General features: G+C 46.4%; 1 protein-coding gene across 1 annotated transcript; it reads right to left on the minus strand.

Annotated features, from left to right (window-relative positions):
* Window positions 1–6289: 6289 nt before the first annotated feature.
* On the minus strand, window positions 6290–9355 carry LOC119185168 (endothelin-converting enzyme 1). The gene is made up of 2 exons (XM_075888131.1): window positions 7674–9355; window positions 6290–6683 (listed from the first exon to the last, which is right to left on the minus strand). The coding sequence occupies exons 1-2, from the start codon at window positions 9353–9355 to the stop codon at window positions 6290–6292; spliced, it is 2076 nt and encodes a 691-aa protein (XP_075744246.1).
* Between the last annotated feature and the right edge of the window lie 18298 nt (window positions 9356–27653).

Genomic DNA, 27653 nt, shown 5'->3' on the forward strand with positions numbered 1-27653 from the left:
CCAGTATTAGGACGACATTAGAATGCAATCAACCAAAACACCAAGCATGATTTTGTACATGCTACTTCACAATGAACAATATTCATACAATCAATCAGGTGGTAGATAAATGCACAGAATACAACCAACCCTGATACATGTCCTTCATAGATTTCGAGAAAGCGTTTGACTTAGTCAAGACATGAGTAGTGATGCAGGCATTATGGAATCAGGACATCGACGAACCTTACATAAATATACTGAGAGAAGTCTACAGTGGATTGACAGCCACCATAATCCTTCATAATGAAGGCGACAGAATCCCAATAATTAAGGGCGTAAGGCAGGGAAACATGATCTTTCCAAAGCTATTCACCGCTTGTTTATAGGAAACTGGAAAGACTTAGGGATAAGAGTTAATTAATAGAGAGAATATTATTAACCTGCGATTCGCGGATGTCACTGTTTTGATGAGTAACTCATAGGGCGAATTACAGTACTAAAGTGCTTATTTGGGCAGCTTGTTACATGATCAACGAAGCGAAAAAAAAAACAGCGAGTAACACAGGACAATTTTTTCGCTTCATTGATCATGTAAAAACCGGCCCAAATAAGCACTTCTAAGCACAGTTCATTGACAATACATCGGGCTCTGTTATATCTTACCCCGTTCTTCGCTCCCCCATTGTGTGTCAGCGTTTCGTCCGTTTCTGTTCCTGTCCTGTGTTACGCACTGTTTTTTTTTACTTCGTTGACGAATCACAGCTGATGATTACAGAACTAGACACGCAATGCAGAAAAGTAGGCCTCAAAGTTAATATGTATAAAATAAAGGTAACGTGCGACCACCTCGCCTGAATACAGCGTTTGTTATAAGTGGAGAGCTGTTAGAAGTGGAAAAAAGTATGTCTTTACAGGCTGGGTAGTAGCCGTGGAGCCAAACCACGAGAGGTAGAAAACTAGAATAATAAGGATGGATCACATTCACATGAGGGTGGATGGATCACACTCACATAAGAGTGGATGGATCACATTCACATAAGGGTGGATCACATTCGGCAAGCATTTCCCTAATCATGAATGGTATTCTGCCACTAACCCTCAAGGGCAATGTATACCGGGTTCCCAGATATATTTAGCTAGAGCGTATAAATGTACCGACACACGCAGTGACGACGAGATCAAACGCCTGTTATGACTGTTTCCCAGACTGGGTAAGACCATATTTTGTGTTTTATTATCTGCCTGATAAGCTCACTTTAATTAACTAACTTTTAAGCAGCGAAATGGGCAGGACATTCCTATGAAGAAGTTGTTAATCGGTTTGCAACGAATCTGATTAGACAATTGCGAGCTTTATATCTGCAAAGTTTTAGTGTTTTCCTACTAACTGCAAATGCCCGCGAAATGCAAATATACCACGTGACAAGCCCGCTCGCGCGCCAGCGCGTACGATGATTTTAGTGCTTCCTAACATTTCGCATACGAACGAACCCTACTAACTGTGGCGCATGCCCATTTCAGTCTTAATTCTTCATCGTCGTCATACACTGCGCGAAAAGTTGCGCAAAATTTCTGGCTTACTGAGTAGCGGATACCACGCTTCTACGAAGAATGGCGAAGGATAGCAAGAAAGCTGGGTACCCGAAAATTATGATTATTTATGGAGTGGGTACCCAGCAAGTGTCTTTCTAGCAGTTACCCAAAGAGTGTTAATAAAAGGCTTTGAAATGACGTTTTCCCCACATTTTGCTGCGAATGAGCTGCGCGTTCAGCTCAGGCCTGGTGGTTTTTTTTTACAGCTAAAGATGTTACGAGATCAAAAGTCGGGTCACTAAAGACACCGTACTTATCCGCCTCCACCGATGGTGTACGTAACCACTTCGCACGAAATAAGGAAAAAAACCGAGTGCCAAGGCCACAGTGGGGCTTGAACCCGGGTTTGCTGCGTACCAGGTCAGTATTCTACCACTGAGCTACACCGGTGCTTGTGACGTGTTCTCAAACTTGTCTTAGGCAGGCTTGATGTCGGGAAAGAAACCACGTTATTATTAGTAGAAAAGCATTTTAGAAAAGCAAAGTAACAACCAGGCAATAAAATGGAGAGGTGGGCTAGTTGGTATTTCATGATGGTTCAGCGAACTGGGAGCGCGGGGGTAAACACAGACACAAAGCAAAGAAGATGCACTGTTACGAAAGACGGCGACGCCAACCCGGTCCCGAAGGCGCCACTGCTTCGAATTCCGCCGGGAAGGTCAGCAGCCGTTCGGTAGCGTAGGTTTCTCAGCTCGCGACTGCTTCTGCGCAGAGCTGATAGACGAGCGGACGAGATGACGGTGAGTTAAACAAGCTTTATGTACAGCATATATACAGCGGCATTACCAATTCGGCACTGGGGCCGACAGCTTAGAGACTCGGACAGCCGAGCTCTCTCCTCTCACACATAGGTCTACTGCTCGTGACGCTCCGCAGGGCTTCTTTTATATGCACCAGGTAGATTTTTGGAGTAACCAAATGTCTAACCAGAAGCGCCGCTGGTCGTGAGGTCAGAATCCTCCGATGGGGTCGCCGCTGGGCCGCGTCATTCTCATCGAATCTGGAGCCGCTGTGCTGCAGGTGGCTGCACCCAAGGATGAGTGATGTCGCCACGCATTGCGTCAGACCATAGCCTCCTATATACTTTCTGTGCCTGCTCGATCCCCGCGCCTCCCATTCTATTGCACCGTCGCGTCTAGTGCGAGCCTAGCCGACAGGGGGCGCCGGCAGCCCTGGGGAGTGCAGACGACGCGTAGTGTCTCTGCTTACTCAGTGAGCATCCCAGAAAGCATAAATATCTTCGACGAAAATGTAAAAACGCGCTATTATATTCATCCTGGACAACTTTACCATCGTCAGCAAGCATTACCGGGAGTAGAAATGCATCATACAAGTAAACATAAGCGTATGAATGCGGATTGCGTATCGCGTTCTCTGTGCACGCGCTGCGTCGTGTTCACAATAAACTGATGCGCTAAACTCATACTTGTCCCTAAGGATATTAAGTCCCCGGTTCCCAAAAGGTTTATAGGTGAATCCACAATACTTGTAGCTGCCTCGCCGCTTAAAAAATATAAGAGAAAGCGACATGACAACACCACTTGACGGCTCCTTAATTTAGCGGGATTACGTTGCGAAGCACAAAGCTGCGGGTTGGTTTCGCAGCCTCAAAGTCGCCTTTTGACGAATATGAAATGCAAATATGCTGCGTACGTGTGCGTTAAAACATGGCCTTTTTTTCGCCGGCAGGTTTCCTGTCAGCGTGCAATCTTGACGGCCACGGTGAAGAGTCGCATCTGATCAAAATTAATCCATAGTCCTATATTACGGCATGCCTCGCATTTTCATTGCGGTTTTGCAGTAAAACCCGAAACTCAAGTGACAACAATTGTTACTTTGTACTGGACATCAACATTTATTTTGTTAGAATTCTGAAGATGCATATGTTGCATAGGAAATTCCTAACATCATTAAAAGAAAAATAGTACAGTCAGTCAAGCAGCTGCAAAAACACAATTCACAGTTTTAGAACTTTTCTTGACAAGGGCTTGTGGTGAAGTGCCTTCCTCACATCGTGTTTGTCAGTCACGCCCAGGGCGTAGTTCATGAACACAGGCTTGCAAAATTTCATGCAAACAAGCTCCAGAAACTGCAAGCGGTGCTCAATGCAAACATGCTTAAAACTTCACTGTTTGCCATAGCAGAAACAGCATTGCTGACTTTCCTGCAGAGGCCTTGGTATTGCTCTCCGCTTGCTTAAAATGAGTTCAGTGTACTTTTTAGCGCGTACAAAACATGAACAAGCTCACTTGAGGGGTACAGTAGCCCACCTCTGTCTTGTTGCCTAATCAGACTGTCAATGGGGGCTGAGGACGCTGGCTTTGTGACAACTGAAATGCAGGAGCTGCAAGCAATCTTTTCTTGTATGATACGGGCCACGAAGCCTCCCACCATAGCAAGTGCCTGGGTGGCTTCGTGCTTTGAGGTAGGTTCAGAAGGAGCATCCACCTAAACTTGTAGTGGTACAGTGAAGCACGGAACGTCTGCGAGACCCGGATAGCTAAAACTTGAAGTAAGTCCATCCGCAGGCACGGTGTCTTCATCGGCTCCAACAAAAAAGGCCTGTTGCAGTCCTTGTCTCGAGAGGCCGCGCAGCAGCGTTGTCAGTAGCAAGCGCTCGTTTCCTCGAAGCCGCATCACACCGCGGTTTCTTCGGCTTCGGCTGCATGTACTCCGGGTACTCATCGAATACGCTGGGAGTTGCACTCCTCTTGAGTTTTCGAGGTTTACATCCTTCTTTGTAGTCCGTCAGGAAAAAATGTCGGCACACAACGGAATAGCGTGATGTCGTGTTCGCCATCCAGTCTTTCCTAACGATGGCTTTCAACCAGGCTGCCCTCGCTTCACTGTCACTAGGAATTTCATGAAACGAAATGCGCGGTACCTTACGTTTCGCATCAGATTTGCACTTTGGAACACAGCAGTAGGCCATGGCATCACGAGAACACGCACAAGTTCTTCAATCGTGGGAACACAACGCGCACATCGACTGCGGCCTGCGGCGATCCAAAACGAACTGCCTTCACGCTCCCCCGGGCTGGTGGCGCCATCTCTTGGGGAACGGCGTGAGCCGGTGGGAGAGCGCAGACGGAGGCTCTGCCTCCTTCGAGCGGGCACAGAAAGTATATAGGAGGCTATGGTCAGACTCGCCAGACAGGAAGGCGCCGATTGCTTCGACGGGCTCGCTAGCTGAGGTGACACACTGTGCGTGCGCGGCAGAAAGGCACCACCGCGTGAAGACGCCGTTGAGTTGTCCGCGTGAGGCGGGCTCGCGTGCTGGCCTTGACACAGATTGTCCTTTTCAGAGGCATGGACGTTCGCTGTGGACTCGCAGGCATAACAGCACACAGCACGAGCGCTCAAATAACAGTTGAGCGATCGTGCTCAACTGTTAGTTAGTTGAGCGCTCGTGCTGTGTGCCTCTTCTTTGCTTTGTGTCTGTGTTTCACCCTGCGCTCCCAGTTCGCTGAACTAACAATCAGTCGTCACACAATGCGATTAGCGTAACGATGGGTCGTCCAATGCTCCAACCCATTAAAAAGCTAGTTCTTGATCGACCCCAAATTCCTTGCAAATGTTAAGCGGATGCCACAGTTCTCAGAAGAATGACGAAGGATAGTGTTGCGAATGATGGTCTACTAATGCCCAGTGGGTACACAACAAGTGTGCGTGCAGCAGTTACGCAATGAATGTTTATAAAAATCTCTGAAAAGGCAGCTTTTCTAGCTTTCGCTGTGACAGTGTTGCGCCTTCCGCGCAGGCCTTGCCTTTTTTTATTTGCCGAGTTTTTTCAATATTTCTTGGGACACTATAGTTGCAGAAACCGGCGGCAGCGGACAACTACGGCGCAGCATGTGACCCTTGTTGTAATCACAGCTCTCACTGTGAAACAGCATATGCGCGACTTTATTCATGGCAAATACTGAAATTGGGGTCTCTGAGGATGTTCTCGAGCTTTGGAAATCCCATTTGTTGCGTAAAGTTGTTATGTAGCGAATAAATAAATATAACTAACAAATATTTACAAAACAAGAAATTAAAGTGCGCAAGGCGGCTGTCAGCAATATAGAACTGATTTCACTCGGCTACTTCTAACATTGTATTTTTGACTATTGGTTAAAAATAGATGGGGAACCCGGTATCTGTGACACATGTGAAATATAAGAAAATTGTCTGCTTTTTTAAAGAGCTAAAGCTTATGTTGATTGCTAATAATTGTCCTCTCATGATAACTTTTGCCACTGGTCACTGACAGTCATGCCCAGATGCACACGAGTAGACAGTATCGTGACTGAAGATACTTTGAAAGGCAATAAGATAACGTTCAGAAGCTAAAAGTTTGATCAAGCTTCGCTGGAAAATTGAAGGAAAAAATTACGCTGTTTGTGGATAAAGTAGCTTGCGTTAGGATCTCTCATGACAACACAGGATTAAGAGCAACATGCCAGGAACTGCGCAATGTACAACATGCGGTAAAACGATGTCGTACAGAAAGAACAAGAGAAGTTGTCAACTGTAAGAATTATCTACAAGCGGGTAGATCTCTGAGAGAACGCTTAACTACTACCGTCCCATGGAAAACACCATTAGGCATGTCTTTAGAATAAAGCTTCTCTGTCTTATAACTTTGTCCACACTAATTTACATATTTCTGGAACGTCAGACAGAGTGCAGAAACACAAATAATATTCTGTCGACTTCTGTATTGGACACATCAACCGAAGAATGCGCATTTCTGTCTCGGGTTCATCTGCGACCCCACGGGACAGTGGAACGCCCGGGCGAAGGCCTCGAAATTGCGCATCGCCTTGTTGCAGTCTGCTGTGTAAGGACCCACTGAATCCGGGAGTGTGCACATCATATAGCACAGTGTCATGAAAAACACCTTGTCGCCCGAGAAGGCTCCAGGAATGCCTTGCAGACTATTGTCGCTGCCGTCGCTGACCGCACGCTGGTACGCTATGTAGGCCAGCTCTAGTGCGGGGATCTCGGGAAAGACGCTGTTACGTCTTCCCAATGCAGTCAGGTTGGTCTGTGCGCTTCCGTTGGAGCCATTTTGAGCTGCGCTCCGGCATGTGTCTCTCATTTCAAAGGCCCGTGCTGAAGTGCTGCAACAGGAGCGAGTAGTTATGTCACATTACGGTGTCTACAAAATCTCGGCTGTACTTAAGTTATTGTGAGTTGACATTGTAACGCACGGAAACATGAACCTACACCACAGTAAAGGCATTAGGTTTCAGCTGATTAGCCCACCCGGTTAAACGTTCTTTAGAACTATACGCAGCGAATTATGGACGCACTTAAGGACGACGAGCGTAAATCGCCCGACGACGAAGGCATGTTATAGCAGTCGTGTCATGACAGCCCCATCGGTACAACTTGAAACATGCCCGCACCATAGCCGTAACTTTGGTATCCTTAGGCTGAAACGGACGAAGCTCAGACGACAAAGGTGTCGTCTGAGCGTGCGCTTTCTGTGAAGCTTTTGTCCGTCTTCTCGTAATTCACCTCGAAATGTACCCGCCTGTCTAGTTTGTCTTCATTTTGCCATCTCACGCACCTTTGTAATTGTAGTTACTCCAATAGTTTCAACACACTACTCGCCCCTTCGAATTATTGTAGAAAACAGCGGAATACTTACAAATAAAATAGGACCATTATGACTAGTGTTATGCTGTTTAGAAGAGGAATGAGCAGTTTTGAAAAATCTGTAGTTAACCAACTATAAACTGCTACATGGGATAGCAAGACCTTTCTTTTCTCAAGTCATTCTCAAGTACCCTTGCTGCTACCATAAATACTAAGTCAACATCAGTGCAAGCTATAGTGCTTCTGTCCCATAGCTGTTTTCTTAGTATTGTAAACGAACTGTTGGGCTTGATCCACAGCAACATCTCATACTTGACTAAAAATATGCAGATTATTTTTTGATCGCGTACAACAACACGGTTTGTGCCATTCATATAATAAGCGCTACGACACGTACAAAAACACCCACAAAATGTCTTTCTCACAAATATATAGGATACCTTAACAACGTTGCACAGCAAAATGCACATCGCAGGGTAATGATGAAAATTCTGGTTACGCTCACTCACTTTGATAGAAAAGAACCGCCGAACGTGCCATCGGGATGCCATCTCAGTCCCTGGCTGTCCAGCGACGATACCAGTTGGAGCGCTATAGAGAATCCTAGTCCACCATAGAACATGGCCTTGGTGCCGCTGAGATAATAGAGAGGCGCAGTTACTGCACCCACAGCCACCTTGACGGTGTTGCTCGAGGCGTCGTATAAGAAGTACGGCAGTGCATAATTAAGCATGTAGCTTTCAAGTTCCATGTTGGAACGCGGCTGATATGCTTCCGCGGCGCTGCGCATCGACTTGGCCCAGTAACCAGCAAATGAATCTTCAAAGCTAGGGAAGGCTGCGTACATATTTCCGAGTATAAAGCTATCAAGGTACTTCTCCGGAGGCCACAATTGAAGGCGCGCCGAAGACAACTTCGCGGAGGCGAGTTTTCTGCTCTCGACATCGAGCCATTCCGACGCGTTCAACCTGTCGACGGCGGCTGAGACGAGGCTGTCAAACCCGTTGATTACCAATGCGCGCTCTTGCGGCGAAAACCGTGATGCCGAGTGGAGCGCGACCACTAGAAACTGGTAGGCGGTTTCAACGAGCCGTTCGCAGAAATAGGGCCGGTAGATTGTGATGCCTTGTTCGTACCGATTCTCTAGGAGCCGGTAGTCCACCGCCGGTGACATGAGCTGCACGAATGACCAGGCGATCAAGGAGAGTAGCTCGGCGTCCTGGTACGAATTCATCACAACCGCCAACTCAAGGAAGAATCCCGCGTCGCCAAAGAAGACCTCATCTTTCAGTTCTACCTCAGGACCGAGCTTTGTCTCTTTGAATGCACGTAACCACTGCTCGGAGCTCAGCGACGTAGTGAAGAGTCCAGTCTCTGAGATGGGCATAAGCACCGGGTTGATTACCGGGGAACGCATGGCCGTCAGGAGCCGTTTGAAGACGTCGCCTTCTATCGCTTTTGTTTTGGCGATGATTGTTTTGTTCACTGCTGACTCGTTGTACTTGCCGCTCAAGATGTAGTAGAACGTTGCCCAGTACTTCTCGTATCCTCCCGAATTCTTGACTGTTACGTGGTGTTGATACATCAGAGGTATAAGGGAGCCAGGATTCATGTTGAAGCGCCAGTTTGACGCCGACTTCAAGCGCAGAGCTCTCACATGAAAGAAGAGTGGAAACTGCCACTTGAATGCCAGCGTCATTAGTACGCCTAATGCAGTGTTGTTGAGTGACTCTGGTTCCTCTGGCCAAGTGAGCCTGCATTCCTTGAGCATTTCCCAAAATATCTTCACGTTGGAGCCGTACACTGAGTGGTCAGCCATGCAAGATGAGTACATGGCTAGGGGTTTCAGGCCAACCCTGATTGTTTTCGAGCCAAGTGACAACATGTCGCTGAACCCAGGAAACCACAATTTTCGCACGTCGTCCATAGCCGAGTTGGAGTGTTCCAGGTAACCCTGCGGCGGCGACCAGGCGGAGCACACGTAGGCGCTGAAGTCCTCGCACGGGTCGAGGCTGTGGTTCAGTTTGGCGAGAAGACGATAGCTGTGCTGGAAACAGTCTTCAGTCTCGCAATATGGCTCTGTCGGCACTGTTTCTTTCCGTTGCGGCATAAGTACCACGATGACAACTGCCATTACTATCACCGCCGTGACACTCACAGTCAGGATGGCGCGGAATTGCGTGAGCCGCATTCCGGCAACGTTGTATACGACCTCAGAACTGCGTCGCCCCTGAAAATAGAAATGAAATAGAAATGGTACTTCATTATCTATTGAATATTTTGATGTGCTATAACTTCGTCTCCCACATAATGTGAGACAGGTAACGACTTGTATTTTCGACTTTAGCGTTCTAGCTTTGCCACCTGTCTCATCTGTGGTCTGTATACGGACTGTTTGTTGATTTTGTACGCGTAGCATGATTTGTGCGTATATGCAGATTCTCGAAAATTCAGCTCACAACAGTGTGTCTGTGGGTACGCTGAAGTGCTTCCGCTGTAAGGTGAAATCACTATTTATTTATGCCAAATAAGCCGTGTTCAGAGACGTTCAATTTAATAAAGAGACCGAAAACTAATATTTTTCTACCCAGTTTTTTGTGGCATGACATGAGTCTTAGCCTTCGTAGCGTTTGTATATGCAGTAGTTGATCGCAAAAGCATGTCTTTATCTTTAAGCAGTATTTTTTGATCTAAAGGGCTCCAAGCAAGGTTGTTGTTATTAATCCAGCAACCCTGAGAATAGATATAGATGCCAGTAGTTCTTCTAGCGAGTTGTGCATGCTGTCGCTCTGCTTGTGCAGGATTTCCTGTGGCTATACTTAACCACGTTTATTTTGAGCTTTACAATATTTTCTGAAAATAAGCCATTACAATGAGATGATGTGGCTTTATACAGCTTCCTTCTATTGGTACCACGGTGCGAGCGCCTGCGTCTAAGGTTGACGCGCATGTGTCGTGGTTGGCTTGTCCCGTCATCGTTACTGTTTTGAAACACCAGCCAAGCCATGTTGCCGGAAAAAATAGTGCACATATGCGCAACCATGCCTATTTAGGTAAAAAGCCACCTCGTTTCACAATCTTAGACACCTCAGAACTACGTGCATGGAATCATCAAGTCATGCTAAGGCAGTGCCACTTTTATGCATGCTACTAACTTAGGCCTGTATGTACATTTTTATATAGTAATATTGTTTACCGTAAAGAAGCAAACACTATTTCAATACTAACAAGAAAAATCTCGCCAGCGCACACTAGTTTACGGCCATGTGACAGGGTACATCGAATTATAAATTTTCTGCCACCAGATGTCGCCACAGTTGTTTATTGCAATTTATTTTCAACGAATAAATGTAAATATAACTCCACTTCTCACGAGAAAAGCAGGGTGGGTTTGAGTCACTCTGAGGCATAATCTTTAATTCTGTAGAATCATCTCATTTCATGTTCTTGTCAATTGTCGGTCCCTCTAAGGTTCCTTTTAACGTACCAGGATTCTAGAAGATCACCAGGCCAAGGCACATCTGTACCCATAATGGAAACAAATCAATGAGTTCCGAGGGCACTAGCACTTGCAAAATGTCTTGTACAGCCGCAGCATCTTTGTAAATGTGCCATGATATTCTTGATTTTTACCCATATGTTGCACCGCAATACGTACGAAAGCAGCACCTTCACCTTTTCATCTCCATTGGAAAGAGAACTCACAAGGGTCGTCCTCTTGCAAGCATACGAAAATATTTTACTGGGATGAAACCTAATCTAAATGCCCACTTTCATATTACTGTCCTGATGCTTACTAAGCACAAGAATGATTTATTGGTATACTTAAACAAATGGTCCACTAAATCAAATTGTTGTATTAAAAAAGACGAAGACCTGAAAGCTGTCTTAGTGGCTAGTTTTGAAAGCAATGCATAAAAACAAGGAATAATTTAATGTGAACCACACATTTCTAAAGAGCTTGTAGGAAAAACTGGTTAATTGATTTACTTGTCCCAGGTTTTCGTAATAACGCGCCACAGATTGACTCTTTGCTGCTTCGGGGCAGAAGCTTTCTTTTGTTAGCATCTGGTACTTTCTTTACGCGGCTGATACAGTTGGGCGCTTCTCGGCGAATCGCCTATTTGACACTTTTTTGCTCTCTGACTTCTCGTCAAAAAAAAATATTCACGGTAAGTGTACCCAGGTGGACGCAAGCTCTGGGTCGGCGGATACCTCGTATAAGCTGAAAGCTTGGAAACTCAAAATTCACGAGAACAGTAAAGAACACAGATACACAAGTGAGCACTAAAACTCGCAACTAAGCTTTAACTTAGCGTCTAAGTGTCAAAGAATTAAACTCGGCTACTTGCCGAAGTGTTGAAGACGACGGGCGAGGACTTCTTTGTTCGATGATCACTGCGCTCGTTGCTTATGACGTTCAGTCCTTGGAGGAAGGATGACATATTAGGCCGACGCTCACAACTCCTTGAGTCTTCGCGCACGGATGACCTCCGCGAGGCGCTGCGTTTCGGTTACTGGTCAGTCGATTCGGGAACTGAGGTCCTCGCGGTTGAGCTTTTCTTCGAAGGTGTAGCGCTGCTTCTCGCGTTTCCAACCTCAGATGATTTCACACCTGACTGCGAACCTTGGATCTTCGTTGCGTCGCTCCCCGTCATCGCCTGTGCAGAGGAGGGCTGCGGGATGGCCTCCGTTTTTCCCTTGATCGGCGTCAGCTGGGGCAATTCTTCGTGATCGCTTCGCGGGACGAGCATACGAGACGAATAACCGTTTGTCACCGCGCCGTCCTTCTCGTTTGATGATGGCGGTGCCGAAGTGTGCGCAGCCGGCTTATGCGAATCGTGAGTTGTCGGGGCATCTACTTCCTTTGAAGGACCAGCGAAGGCGCTAGAATCGTCACGAAAATACCGCCTCCTCTTTCCTTTGGCATTTATGCTGATGCCGGCGCTCGTACCACTGTCTTCGTCGTCGGTTTTTCGCTCCCTTGTGAGCAGTGACCCTTGAGTAACAGTCAAAGTCATTTCTTGAGCATTATCGATCGTACCCCTGCTGCGCCTACGCTTCTGTATTCCCGAGGTGATCCGAGGCAGCTCACCGGTGGCGGATCCCGCGGACTTCCTTCGCGGTCGCTCTCGCTTCTTGGTCTTCGACGCGCCTTTTAGAGGATCCATATTTCTTCGTTTCTTGCTGGGGCAGCAGTCCTCGTTGTTGCTGGTCTTTGAGCAGTCTTAACAGAAGGTGCGCTCTTGAAGGCTTTCTTCTTCTTCTAGCTCGCGTGCAATCAGTCGCGCGCTTGAGCGAATGTCCATTCAAGGTGGCCTGTTGGTGGCGTTTCGACACTCTGGCTCGTCCATCTGTAAGAAAAGGTCCATGATTTTTGCCGAAATAAGCAAGATAAACAAGAAAACTGAACGCAAAATTTTTATGTAATTAATAAAAAGTCACATGTTTAACGTCCCGATGCTCACAGGCAAGGTTAACAGCTGTATAGTGTGCACATAAATTGATGGAATTCTTGCAGAATTCTGGTGCTATGCTAACTGCTTTTTCTTTTCCTTTCTAAATTATTTATTGTCACTTTGGATGTTGTCGCTGTTGTGTCGTGGATTTGGCTCCGGTTTCATGTTTTCGCTGAACGAGACGCCGTCGCATATTAACGAAGTTTCAATCAAAGGAAAAGACTTGAGTGGGTAGAATTGGTTGATGCACTCCATGTTTTTTTTTATTTAGTTTTTCTCTGAACATCAGTAGTTCAGGTAGTCGCTTAGATGCATGTCAATATATTGTTGCGATTGTATTTATAAGATACTTATTGAGCAAAATAGCCCGAGCACTTTGCCACTGCTACCACTGGGTTGTAGTGAGGGAAGAAGAGGAGGACAACGTGAGCTGTGGATACGCAACCGCTATACTGACTGCTGGGCTATTTTACCCAGTAAATATCATGTAAATACAATCGCAGCAATGTGAACATGAGCAACGGTAAAACTTTATTTCTGCAGCCAGTCCCAATGCAGGTAGCAATTCGAACGATCGCATGTATGAAGAAAAGCAGCAGTAGAGATATAGACGAAATGCTAATAAAACGCGTGAAATTGGGTGCATACGTAATCGTACCAGTTGTTGCTAATATATTTGATATCTGCTTATCTATGCATCAATATTTTTGTTGAAAATTCACACAGCCAAGATAGCATTGCTTTTTAAATGACGGAGTAGGAATGAGTTGGGTATTTACCGCCCAGTAGCTGTATTACTCTTTTTTATCAAAGCGTCAGAAAAAAATTATTGTATGCTCTGTAATTTTGTTGGAAGCTCTGATATAGTACGTTATCAATTTGAGTTGTCGTGACGGGAAGACAAAGGTCGTTATGTTGTTTGTTTTCTCTATATTATGGCACATCCCCACTCAGAGCGTTCGGCCTAGAAATCGTAGCGTAACCTTTCAATCAACACTACAATACTCTTTATTGAAAACTAACAAATCATAACACACAAAAAATGCTAAAAACCCAAAGAAAGAGAGAAAAGGAAAAGATCAGCCCAAAGTGAAATTCTGAAAATTTTAGCTGACCAGACAGGTGCGTTTGCTTAGAATTCGTGTATCAAAACAACAAATAATGCTACATCAACAGCATTTATTATATTAGAGTTGATATTTAAAGTGCTATAACAGAACACAATCGTAAACTTCCTCGAATCAGTCCCCGTGACGATCCAATCTCTAAAAACAGACGCAGCGATTTCAGCACAGTGTATGCCGTTAAATGTATGCCCATTTTCAAAAATGGAATAACTGAAAGCCTCTTTTTAAGTAAAAAGTATCGATGGCATGATAAAAAATATTGTTTGATAGTTCCTGTTTCTTCGCAGAATACACAGATGTGTGATATCGCCCGTCCAAATCTGCGTAAATATAAATTCAGTTGGTGCACACGGCATCGAAATCTAGTAATCAGTAGTAATCTAGTAATCTAGTAACAGTAGGAGTATCCTACATACATCAGCTTAGGTGTCGATTCCAGGAAGTGGGCAAGAAATGCGGTATTGATGTGCTCTGCACTGCACAGGGTGAAATGATGCGGCTGTGTCCTGCTGTTCAAGAGACAAGAAGGCACGGATGCTCTAATAGACACATCAGCAGGTTGGCTTTCTGCGTTGAAGGCATCGTCTACAGCATTATTCTGTACTGCGAAAAATGGTACGTCAGACAAACGGGGCTCTGTTCGAATGACCGCCTAAGAAAGCAGCGAATAGTAGTATCATCGCTTTCCGCGAGGGACCACTTGGCCGATCATTGTAAGCTGTCTAGGTGTGCCCCGGCATTTGGTGCAACTCGGGTGTTGGGAAAGGGTCATGACCAGATCTGGCTCGATATTTTTGAGGCCATGTATGTACAAAGGGAGGCAGATAGATGTGTAAGTGTGCCCTCAATTTTGCTAACAAAAAGAAAAAGAAGTTGGCTTCTCCTAAGAATGCATGCGTTATGCATATCTCGGCACTTTCAGCTTGCATTGAAGGCAGAAAAGTGGGGCTCTTATAAGTTTAGATTTTTTTATTGTTGCTCATCTTGAATATCACCTGCTCAGATTGAGATTTTTGGTTAAAGTCCACAGGTCGTCCAGCGCGCTTCTTTCTCTCTCCTTGTTTTGCTGGCGCTACATAATGCGTTATGTAAGTCAAAACCAACTGGCCTGAATTTCAGCTTTAACTGTTACCGAACACTAGCCACGTTATACGTTCCCGTGAAACCCATGTCGTTTAAGCGACGCAGGGACGCTGCTTTCGAAGGCAGTGTTCTCGGGAGTCCGAGCCGTGGCTCTGTTATCGTTTCCAGCTTTGAGCACATACAGCAAGCAAGCTTGGCTGCATGATGGCTGTCTTCACATAACTATAATGTTCTTTTTTTCTGCCATCTCCCAAGCTTTTCTTATATGCAGTGTTAATGGGCCATTCAGGAAGGTCCCAGCTCCTACTGAAAAGAGCAAATTTTCGGTGCTTCGGGACAAGCGTATAATTATCGACGAAGCTGCCGAAAACCACGCGGCTCGCTGTCTACAAGTCCACCATTGTAGAAAGCCCAATGTATTTATATACTAAGCTCAAGCCGTCTAACTGCTTCGAAGCAACGTAAAAGAGAGCAAGATGACCTACTTCTTTGAATGAGCAATGGTTATGTGAGGCGATTGGGGCACGTATTTTTCTATTTTTGAAACAACAAAATTCTCACAAGAACAAGCAAACATCTGCTCACCAGTGATTTGATTATTCGGGGCTTTAAATGTGCTGACATTCAACTGTAGCTCAGTCGCCCAGAGCCAAACACGGAGCTGATGTAATAAATTGCTAGCTGCACTGTCGGGCACGCATAGTGGTTGCATGAAAAAAACTTGTTTCGTCACTGTGGGGGGTAAGTGGTATGTTAACAATATCTTTTGCATATAAAATGGGCTTAGAATTGCTCTTTCAAGGACCCAATCTTACTTTCACTTGCGAATGAAACGCGTTTCAATATGTGCATTGTAACCTCGAGATGAAGGAAACTTGATTCATGTTGACAGCAACCGTTCGAAGTAGTATGCTACTTGAATGAGGAAGATAATATGATTGATCGAGTCAAGAGCATTTCTGATAATGATAATTCTGGGAATTATGACACTACCCACCACTGGGCATCAGCCACGAAGCGTGCGGCAGTAGAATTTGTGAAGCAAATTTAAGTAAAACATGGTTGAATAATAAACAGGAGGAAATGAGAAAAAAGTGAGGGGGAGAGTATGCGAAAAAAGATAATCTAAATAGGGACAAAACTATTCATGATAATTTTGGTATCTTTCAAAGCAATGCTGAATAAAGGACCATGAAGAACTTGTTTTTAAAATTACTCAGAATCTTTTTCTTCATCAACATAGACCACTTCAGCGGGTGCAAGACAAGCTGCTGATTTTCAACGGCATGATTGTCGTCTAGAAATTATTTCATGGGCACCAGCACACTTGCAAAAAAAAAACGCCAAGCCTGCGCGGAAGGCGCAGCACATCACAGCGAAAGCTACAAGAGCGGCCTTTCAGAGCCTTTTCTAAACAATCATTGGGTAACTGCTGCAAGCACACTTGTTTGATGCCCACTACGGCCCTGAAAATAAATGTTTAAGGGTAGTAGGCTGGCATTCGCTATGCTATTTTACGTCATTCTTCTGAGAAGTGTTGTATCCGCTGAACTATTGTGAGGAATTTCGTGTGAATCGTTCATGCAGTGGCTGGCGACGATGAGGAATTATGCCTGAAGTGGGTATGCGCCACAGTTATTAGCTGAACAAAAACAAGCTTTTGTAATGGGTTCGAGCATTGGATGACCTACTCGTTACGCTATCACATTTTGCGACGACTGCCTGTTCTTTCGCTGTTTTAAAACGCTTTATAAGTCGTATTGACGCGATTGCCTTCCCGACATCCAGACTGCCTAAGGAAAGTTTGCCAACAAGTACAGAGCCCTGGCCTGGCTCAGTGGTAGGATACTAGGCTGGCAACCAGTGGACCCGGGTACGAGCCCCACTGTGTCATGGGTACTAGTTCTTTTTTTCAACTTTCGCGCGATGTGGTTATGGACACCGGCGGCGGCGGCGGACAACTACGGCGCTGCACGAGACCAGAGTTCTGATCTCATTACAGCTTTCGCTGTAAAAAAATGAAGTACTGCTATCGGCGTGTGGTTATTTAGATGATTGCAGGGGACTCTTTTATACAATACAAGAATTTCAGCAATTTTCACACAAGGAGAAAATATCACTTTAGCTAAGGCAGTCTTGCAAAACTGGCAGTGCACACGCTTGAGACAGTGTTAGATCTGCAAGCATCATATTCTAAAGAAGGCGAAGCGCTACTTATTTAAACCGCCTCTCTTTGCACGTGGCCATGCACGCTTCGCGCGTGTGAAATCTGTTCACTTCAACCAGGCACCGCCGGTGTTGCAGCACGTCGGACGATGAGCGGAGGCACCGCATGCGACCATCGCCCACGGATCGGTCGGAAAAGAAGGGATACCTGATGCGGCTGCTATCACAAGATACCACTCGGGGAGGAAGGCATTGCGGGTCCCGCTGTCTTCCGTTTAAACAGCGGGACCTGCACTCACGTGTCGTGCGGAAGAGGGCGCTGTCGTTGGCGGGACATCCGCTCGACGGGAAGTTCCAAGAGACGCATTCCCGGCCCTCAAAGAACCACCAGCTGAACAAAACGTCCTGCCTGCACCAAAAACGTAATGCGCACATTGTTCGTACTTCAGGTCAACTACGCATTGTATATTAGCCACGCCTTTATGCCAAATTGCACCGTTAGCGAATAGTGCCGTGTATTTCATTATGGCGGTTTACAGCTTGCTTTATCCGAGATAACGACCAGTGTACTCCGGCATTGCGACCCTCAGTAACATCCAGGAAGTGTCGGGAGGTTGCTTTCCAATAAAGGTTTCTACACAGAGTGTACTGTTGTGTTCTGGGTTTTCGGTTTCGGTTTCGAATTGACATGTGAGGATGCCAGGGGGCGTCGCTCTGGCATCTAGGACTTCAAGGCGACTGAAAAATAAAGACAGTGTGTGTTGGGTAACCGTGGAGTGCGGTTGTTCTTTCCTTCGGCGTTTCGCGCCAACCCGCGTGTTCGGGCTGGTCGGCGTCCCCGCCAGTCGCGTACGTCTCCGTCGGCCGTCTTCTTCTTCTGCTGCTTCGTCAGGACCAGCCAGCCCTCTGCAATGGCGACGAGGACCTGTAAGAACCCATTTCGTTCTCCGTGTTCGTCTTTTTCGTGCTTCTAACGGACCTACCCTGATAACCCTACACGCTCTTTGTTCCCAGCAAGGTGGCTCCTGCGTGCTGCGTCGCTTCATTCCTTCTTCATTCAGCTACGCCACCTCTGCCTTCGTCTTCAAACAGTATACAGGCCCACTTTTCTTCTCGTCTGCACCTCTCCATTCTTCTTGCTTGAAATTGCGTCTCCTATTCCACCTCCCCTATTTCTTCATTCGCCCAGAGATCCGCCACTTCCGTGGGCGGACTGGAAATTGGTGTTTCAGGCCTACGCATACGCGGTCGGGGAGGACGCCAGCAAGCCCGAGCGTCGCAAGGCCCTGCTGCTCAACGCGTTGGGCTTTGCCGGGTTGAAGCTCTTCTATACTTTGGAAGCCACCAACGTGTCGCCGACGCCAGCGTCGGGCGATGCCTTCAAGAATGCTGTTGCTCTTTTCGATGAGCATTTTAAAAATGTCTCGTGCGATTATCTCGCACGCGTAAAATTCCAAGAAAGGCGACAATTGACTGGCAAGCCAGTCGCCTAGTTCATTAATTACTTCTCTTCGAATGCTCGCCGCGTCGTGCGGCTTCGGCGCGCTGAGGACGATATGATCCGCCATCAGCTTTTCACCGGGGTAGCCTCGCTAAAACGTTCGCTGCCGCATGCTTCAAAAAGGCTCCTCAATTTCATTATCCGAAGCCCTCTCAATTGCGCGAGAGGACGAGCTTATTCGCTCCCAGTTGGAGCAATTCGCTCCGCATTCAGTGCAGCAACTTTCTGCTGCGGGGGGCCAAGGCGGCGGCTCTTTGTTTCACGGGACGCGTCAACATGGCGGCCCTTCGTCTCGGCGTGGCGGCCAACATGGACACCCGCCTGCACAGTCCTTCCATGGCGGCCAACATGGCGGCCCCTCTGCGTTACGGGGGCGAAGAAGCCGACAATATGGCGACCCCATTTCGCTGGATTCTGGTTTTCAGGAACAGCACCGTGCTCCTAACTCGTGTTCGCAATTTTCTTCTTCAAGCACAAGCGCGCATTGCTTTCGTTGCGGATCGGCTCGGCATTTAGCCAATTTTGCGCAGTGTCCCGCGAGAAACCGCACTTGTCTTGCGTGCGGAAAAATCGGACATTTTTAGTCCGTATGCAATTCCCGTCCAGCAAATCTTCCTGAACCAGTTTCTTCGTCTGCTCCTTCGAGCACTGCACAGACCAATACGGTCACTGTTTTAAATGTGGATGGCCTCCACACTACGTCCGAGCCCAGCATCGTAGCTTCAGTGGGCCATGTGCCCTTGTCATTTCTCGTGGACACTGGTGCCTCAGTCTCTTTAATCAGTGCCTCTGACTTTCATAGTCATTTTTTCAACATTCAGTTTTTGCCTTCACACGTCGTTTTGCAAACATATTCCAAGGAAACGATTGATATGTTAGGTCATTTTACTGCTCAGGTCTCCTGTCGCAGTCACACTGCTTCCATTAGTTTTTATGTAACTGCCAATGGCAGGTCGCTTTTGGGACGTGATGCCATCAGGGCTTTGTCCATCAACATCGTTGGTGCGTCTATGACGTGTGCTCAAGTCGACGTCCAAGATGATCTTCCGGCCAACGCGCCTTCTGAATTCCACCACCTGTTCACCCGTGAACTGGGTTGTGTGCGCGGTTTTGTGCATAAAGTGATGCGTCGACCAAGTGTGTGCCCTGTGCGAGCCAAGCTGCGCCGCATTCCTCTTCTTCTCCGTGAGCAAGTTTCTGCGGAACTGTCTCGACTTCAAGCCGGCGGAGTCATCGAGCCTGTCTCTGCTTCCGACTGGGTTTCTCCACTGGTCGTCGTCAAAAAAAAAAGATGGATCCCTTCGACTATGCGTCGACTTACGAGAACCGAACAAGGCGATCGTCGTAGACGCGTTTCCACTTCCTCCCATTGAAGAACTGCTTCATCAGCTCTCCGGAGCGGTATGTTTCTCCAAGCTGGACCTCGCGTCCGCTTATCACCAAGTTGAACTTTCTGAGTGCAGTAGAGACTTAACCACATTTGTATCGCATGAAGGCTTGTTTCAGTTTCACCGCGTGTGTTTCGGGCTTGCATCTGCCCCTGCAGTGTTTCAGAAAATGATGTCAATTATTCTTAAGGGTTGTATTGGCACCCTTTGTTACTTGGATGAGATTTTGGTGTGGGGACGTACTCGCGAAGAGCACGATGCTAACTTGCATACTGTTCTCAACCGCATCAGTGAACGTGGTATGAAACTTAATAACAAGTGCATTTTTTCTGTGAATGAGTTACAATTTCTAGGACATAATGCCAGTTCCCGCGGCTTAACACCTGTTGAATCTAAAGTTCAGGCCATCGTCAATGCCCCACGGCCTACTGATGCCAAAACCTTGCAATCTTTTTTAGGTCTTGTTGGTTAATATGCCAAGTTTGTTCCTCATTATGCTGATGTTGTTGAACAACTGCGTACTCTACTTCGTCAAGCACAGCCTTTTAACTGGTCAGCTGAAGCTGAGCAGAGCTTCATTCGAGGTAAATCAATACTGGCCTCAAAGCCAGCTGTTAGTATTTTCAATGAGAAGCTTCCCATCGTCATCACGACGGAGGCGACCGATGTTGGACTGGGAGCAGTGTTTCAACAACTTAGAGATGATCAGCTGATCCCTATTGCTTCTGCATCTCGTACATTGACCCCTGCTGAACGTAGATATTCAGTAGGAGAGCGCGAAGCTCTCGCATGCCTTTTTGCCTGTGAGAAATGGCATGTTCACTTGTGGGGCCGGCACTTCACGTTACGTACAGATCACCAAGCACTAGTTGCTCTTCTTTCTGCAGGATCCGAAGGCCACCGCCCCATTCGCATTTCCCGTTGGTGTGCCAAACTCATGTATTAAAATTTCAATGTTCAATATTGTAAAGGTTCTAATAACGTGGTTGCTGATGCACTGTCGCACCTTCCTCTTCAGATACCGGTTACTGAACAGCGAGATGAGGAAGTTGTTTCGTTATATACTTCCTGCATTACTAAAACTGAGCTTCAGGTAGCTACAGCTGCAGATTCCACTTTGTCTCAAGTTCTCAAATATTGACGTGAAGGATGGCCTTCCAAATGTGCTCTTGCTTCTGAATTCTTGCCTTACTTCGCAGTCTGACAGGAACTGTCTTGTATCGAGGACTTGCTTTTCCGCGATGAACGCGTGTTTTCTCCTGCTTCTTTCCGTAACAAGCTAATACAGCTTGCCCATGAGGCCCATCCAGGCATTGTCCGCACCAAACAGAATCTCCGAGACAGGTACTGGTGGCCAGCCTTAGACAAGCAGGTCGAGCATGCAGTTTACAACTGCCACATATGTCAGGCAGCGTACAAGCCTGCCAAACCTGCATTTTCTCCGTTGCAGCCAGTCCAGTGGTCTGATCGGCCTTGGCAGAAACCCGGCATGGACATCATTGGTCCTTTGCATAATGTTCCGCAAAATGCCCGGTTCATTGTTTCTCTCATCGACTACCATTCCATATGGCCAGAAATTTGTTTCACACATACGGTTACTTCTGAGGTCATCATTGAGTTTCTGTCTTCAATTTTCAGCCGGGAAGGTTTTCCTGATGCCCTAAATACGGACAATGGTCCACAGTTTCAATCCCAACATTTCGAGGCTTTTCTTTCACAACGAAGAATTCAGCACTTGAGGTCATCAGTTTTCTATCCCCAATCAAATGGGCAAATCGAGCGCTTTAATCGCGTTCTGAAGGAACCTATCCAGATCGCCCAATTATAGCACCGTCCCCTCAAGCAAGTCTTGACTGAATGTTTAGCTTCGTACAGGTTTACACCACAAGGCACCATGGGTGTGTCTCCTGCTCATCTTCTCCACGGTAGGCCACCGCGAGTTGCTCTCGACATAGTCTCTTTGCTTCGTAAAATAGCAGTGTCTTCTCCTGATCAAATCCGTACCAAGGTTTTTTCTCATCAACAAGTAATGAAAAGGTATGTCGACACCCGTCGAGGTGCAAACAGTCCAAAGTTCGCACTGCCGATCTAGTCAAGGTTCGTGTGCCAGGTAAGCGCCCCAAGTATCGGGGTCCTTACAAAGTCTTGGGCCAGTTTAGCCCCACTTCGTTTCGCCTAAGTGATGGTACCATCTCGAATGCTTCGCGCCTTGTTATTTTTCATACGGATTAGCCTTCAACACCTAAAAGTCTTCCCCATCACGTTCCGTCCACGCCTTTCAACTATCCATCAGATTATTACATGTGGCCTCCATGTGCAGGCATTTCTTCAAGAGGGGAGGAGTTACCAGTTGGTGTCTCTTGTTTAAGTACACCAAGTCATACGGTTCACTTCGAACCTTGAAATACGGCTGAGACCGTCGAACCGGACTCCAGTCCGCACAATTCTTCCGAAGCTCATGCTGCGAGCTCTGATGAGACCGCAAATTTTAACGCTCGTTCAGAGCCTTCACAATCTTCCACTGCTCTTGATGCGTCACATCAGAGCAGAAGTGACCAAGGTGCAAAGACACCTGATTCTACACCCAAAAGGGCCCGCCCTAAACGGAAGCGGCAGAAGCCCCGTTGGTTCGAAGACTATGTGATGTAGAACTCTTGTTCTGAACAGTTGTGTACATTTTTCTGTCAGTACATTTTCAGGACTCGTAGTGTGTGAGTTCGGTGTGCCCTGCTCCGAATTTTGATATGTTCTAACGTACATACCTTGTATATACTTTTGTATCGATCATGTATAAATATAAATAGTGTATAGGTGAACTTTTTTCGAGAAGGGGATGATTGTTGTGTTCTGGGTTTTCGGTTTCGGTTTCGGATTGACATGTGAGGATGCCAGGGGGCGCCGCTCTGGTCCTAAGATTTCAAGGCGACTGTAAAATAAAGACAGTGTGTGTTGGGTAATCGTAGAGTGCGGTTGTTCTTTCCTTCGGCGTTTCGCGCCAACCCGCGTGTTCGGGCTGGTCGGCGTCCTCGCCGGCCGCGTACGTCTCCGTCGGCCGTCCTCTTCTTCTTCTGCTTCGTCGGGACCAGCCAGCCCCCAACACAGCATGTGCTTAGAGCGAGAACACGCTCTCGTATAAGGTACCTGGCACAGCTTGTCAGCAATGGCTTGCTGAAGCATTTTTTTGCAGCACCACGCCCCACACGAGTACAGCTTCGACGGCAGTGGGCGAGCGAGGCGAACTTGTTGGTTCCTCGGTTGCATGAGAGCATAGTGTCAGCGGCCGTCTCGACGCAGACATTCACCGAACGCCTGTAGTGGAACTAGCATTTGGTGCTCGGGCGGCAGACGCTGTAGTATACGTCGCCGCACATGGGACGTACCTGCAAATGTTAGGGAGATATAAATGGTGATAGTGCTGACGCAGTCACGCATGTATTCTACGCAAGTTCCTTTCATTACCTGCATCAAATGTCTGCGATTGGTTGTTCAAAAGTGCTATGGCACATGACCATGATTTGGGAACATCTGTACGTAGCGCCATCTCTCGTCAGCAAAAGCCGCAGCTTGCTGTAACTAAATGGCAAATAATCGGAAAAATCATATTTGACGAAATAAGATGGTTGTCCAAAACGACTCCCAGTTCTATTCACGAGGGATTTATATGAACAGGCTGGCGAAGACACAGTGTCGCACTGCAACACCATGGCTTCCCCGAGTGCTTGGAATCCCATGTGCTTCTACGGGCGGTGTTCAATTTGGTTTGTTAAGCCACGCTGTTGGTAGTGCGATGCTGCAATTTTACCAAAATGTCGCATGCAAACGTTTGCGGTATCTGCAGTGCCTGGAGGAGTGACGACAAACTGAATTGCTGAACCAGCTACCGTCACGCACCATGGTGTTCAGGCTATCGAACCATGGCCTCTACTTTCAGTTCCGGCAGCGGTACGTCAGTGCATCTAATTGTGGAGTACATGGCCGATAACCTCAATGGCATGCCATTTATAGGCTATAGGTGGTGCAGTGGGGCAGTTTTCTAAAATTTACTTAGTGTGTCTCTATGTCCTCGTATTAACACATACTTCCATCCAAGTTTTTCGCCGTACTGAGAGTAATAACATCATTAGATCCTTTACTTTTCATCAAGCACATGAAAGAGGACAAGCAGCTTGCCAGCTAGTTTCCCCAAAAGTACACTTTCGAGAGTTTACTGCAATGCAGTGTGGGGTTACGTAAGTGCAGGGCTACATCAGCACAGTGAAGCCTTCATAACAGGTAAATAGCCTGGCGAATGTAAAAAAAGTGATCGGATCCAAAAATAGCATCATCAGCCACAATCCAACGTGCATTGACTTGAAGTAAAATTAATTCGATCAAATTGACCAAATTTCTATGCAAAGTCCGGCGCCGAATTTTAGAGCAATCGGTATTTATAGAAAACAAACTACGATAAATATTCACCGAATTCCCCCCGAAAAGTAAACTTCAAGAAACATTATCCGATTAAAATTAAAATAAACTCTGAAACCACGGAGCCCTCGCTAAAGCCTCTCAAAGTTGTCGTGATAACACGTAAATCAGTGTGCGAAAATCTCTTGCTGTTAAAATGAGTGATGAATTATCACTACAAAACGGCCACTTCAACCATGCACAGCGCAAGTAGGTCCCATCGAACTCACGGGACGCCGGATTGGAAAGGACTTGATGACCGTGGCATCCTCCCTGGCTTCTACGTTCTCGTTATCAACCGCAGCTAACTCATGCTCAGTGCGTTTCGTAAATATGGCATGAGCGTGTGTTTTTCCCGAGGTCACGTCAGACATCTTATCTGTCGTTTGCTCGATTCTTCTTTCGATGTTTCGAGAACTCGTTGTCACGCTGAGCAATTTTGCGGTGCTACCGCTTGCCAATGATGCTAGTGATGACCTAACGGGCAATACCGAAGCATGTGTGATTGCCCTGGAAGCAAAAAACGACATCACAATTTGCAGCTTCTGGCTTTTCGCATTAGACTGACCAGATCAAGAAACAGCGTCGATCGTAACATTCGAGCGAACCATAGCGGTGAGGGAGACGAGCAGTAGGAAAGCCATCATCAGCGTCAATATTACGACGAGTGCACACGGAGCCCAGGACACCCGTCGTTCGTGGCTCTTGTACGGCGGAGAGCGCACAGTTTTGCGGGTGTGGAAAGTGCGGTGATTGGGCCACCGAGTGGTCACCGATACACCGCCAGTGGTCAGGATGCGAGTGTAACACGGCTTGCTGTGACCGGTGCTGTTGTAATTACCGTTGCCGGTTGTTTCGGTGCTCGTCGTCACGCTTCTCGTCGATGGGTCGTAGCTGCCGCCTCGGTTCGCGCTGATGCCAGCCCTCGCACCAGGCCGGACGGCCTTATGTGGTCCAACTCGTGCCTGATGACTAAGGTGCTTGCCAGGGGCTGGGACTGGACGACGCACTCCGGACCATACTTCGCCGCCAAGTGGAATACCCTGTTGCCCTGCAATCCACACAGGCTTACCAGTGCAAAGATCTGCATTGGGGTGACAGTAACCCAGCGGCCGATTTCGTTCGTCAAAGGGTCTAGGCAAGTCGCCGCCGTAGCTTCGTCCATACACGGAGTAACTGCAGTTTCGCAGTTCGGCGGCCAGCTGCTCTCCCGATATCACGTACGTGGCGTTGTCGAACGCCCGCTGCGGTGGCCGCTCTGCACCCCTCCGTGGCATGTGGTGCTTTCGTGGTAGTTGAGGAAGATAGGTGCCAAATCAAGAGCGCCGGTCTAAGCCAGAAGTGGTTAGCTCCACCATTATATAAAGGCTTCACTTTGGCACAAGCGCAACGAGCAGCGTGCTGCTGTTCCTATCTCGTGGTGATGATTATGAAGACTCATTCAATAGTATAAGATCACTTCAATTAGTACATTCCAAAAATAACGTGGCACCAACTATTTACTGAGGTTCGTGTTGTTGTGTTTGCAGTCTTTTTGCATTTATGAGGATTCATATATACTGTGCATGTTATTTATTTAACTTGTGAAGTCGAACAGAACAGAACAGAACAGAAGGTTTTATTGTGTTAAATGAAGGAGAATACATGTGTATGATACACAGAAAGAGGTCCCATAGTCAGAAACTGCAAGGGGACCTCTTGTACAATGTAGAACTGAGAATGATTGAGATGTACATAGCAGGGAGACAGAGCTACAGTAAAATGCAGTTGAAACAAATAAAGTAAGAATATACCCTTGTAATCTGACAGAAACAATTTAAAAGCAAGAATAATGCACTAACTTCAATGACAAGTGATTACAGAACGCAACTCACAATGAACAGGAATCAATTAAAAAACAGCAAAACAGGCTTGTTAGTTAACATGTTATGATTTTTTAACTTCGATTTAATTAACTTCAGGGAACGGCATATTTTAATGTCGTAAGGTAAACTATTCCAAAAAGAAGTTCCGGAAAAATGAATGGTTTGTTTACCAAAATTGGTGTGAACTTTTGGCAGTAGAAAGTTATTGTTAAGGGCAAACCTTGTGACAGTGTTATTTGAGAGAATGGTAGTAAAGTGAGGTAGTTGGTTATTTAAAGTTCTATACATGTGAATACCAAGGTTATATTTAACTAGCTCAGATACAGTTAATATATTGTTTTCGTGTAGTAGTGACTTAGCGTTAGAGAGATATGGGCCTGACGTGAGAATGCTTATCGCTTGGTTTTGAATTGTCTGAACTGAAGTAAGATGAGTGCTGTATGTGTTACCCCATGAAGTAATACATTAAGAAATGTGCGAATGAACAAAAGAAAAATACAGTGACATAAGTATTGACGGATTGAATTAGAAAAATACAGTGACATAAGTATTGATGGACTAAAATTGAGTGCTAGTCTTGAATATCATAGCACATACCAACTACTCATTTTATAGCCGTGCCCCGGGGTTAGTGAGGGATTGCGATAAAAAAAAACGATGTCTCATGAATAGCGGCCGTCACTCGCCATCTCTGGTTCATTCCAGGGTACCCACAGTCACCTGTACACGCCTCCACCATGATAGAATTATGAAAACATTGGTATTAAGGCACACAATTTTTTTCAGGAGGGCGCTGTCATCGCACCACTTAGTACAAACAAGACTTATTGCACGAAATGACAATAACTCATACCGCACTATTATGAATAATTTAAAATACGTTCTGCAAAGTGTGTGCTAACCCTGTTATAGAGTTAATGCGTAGATGCACCACCGCACCACGAACAAGCCGTGACAAGAGTTTTAAAGCTCTCCAACGACAGATGCCGGTGTCGGCACTTCTATTCAACTCCTTAAATTAGCATTACAACGCGATTTCGTAGGTGCCAAGTTCAGACGTAAAATTATCATTCGTTTATGGTAAGGAGAGTGGTGTGACTTGCTGTCCATCAGCATCGAGGTAGCCTTAACTCTAAAGCCCCGTAAAATAACTGAATACGGAGAGTCCAAGAAGCACCTGAAGCATACCGATAATGATAATTTCCTTAGAACGCAATGTTACTTTTACTTGAGTAACATTGAATTTTTGAGGTATTGTCTCTTGCCAAGGACTAGTAATAATGACCTCTGTTCCGGTGGCCTCAAAGATTCTGTAGCCATGCCTTGGCAGTTTCGGAATATATATGGGGGAATTTCCCGTTCCTCACCTTGTGTGCATGTCACCTGAAATGTGTTGAAAAAAATGAACGAAGTACTAAAGTAAATGTTGGAAGAAAAAGGCTCATATTCCCAAA

The sequence above is a fragment of the Rhipicephalus microplus genome, chromosome 3 (assembly GCF_043290135.1).
Source record: "Rhipicephalus microplus isolate Deutch F79 chromosome 3, USDA_Rmic, whole genome shotgun sequence".
Classification (NCBI taxonomy): domain Eukaryota; kingdom Metazoa; phylum Arthropoda; class Arachnida; order Ixodida; family Ixodidae; genus Rhipicephalus; species Rhipicephalus microplus.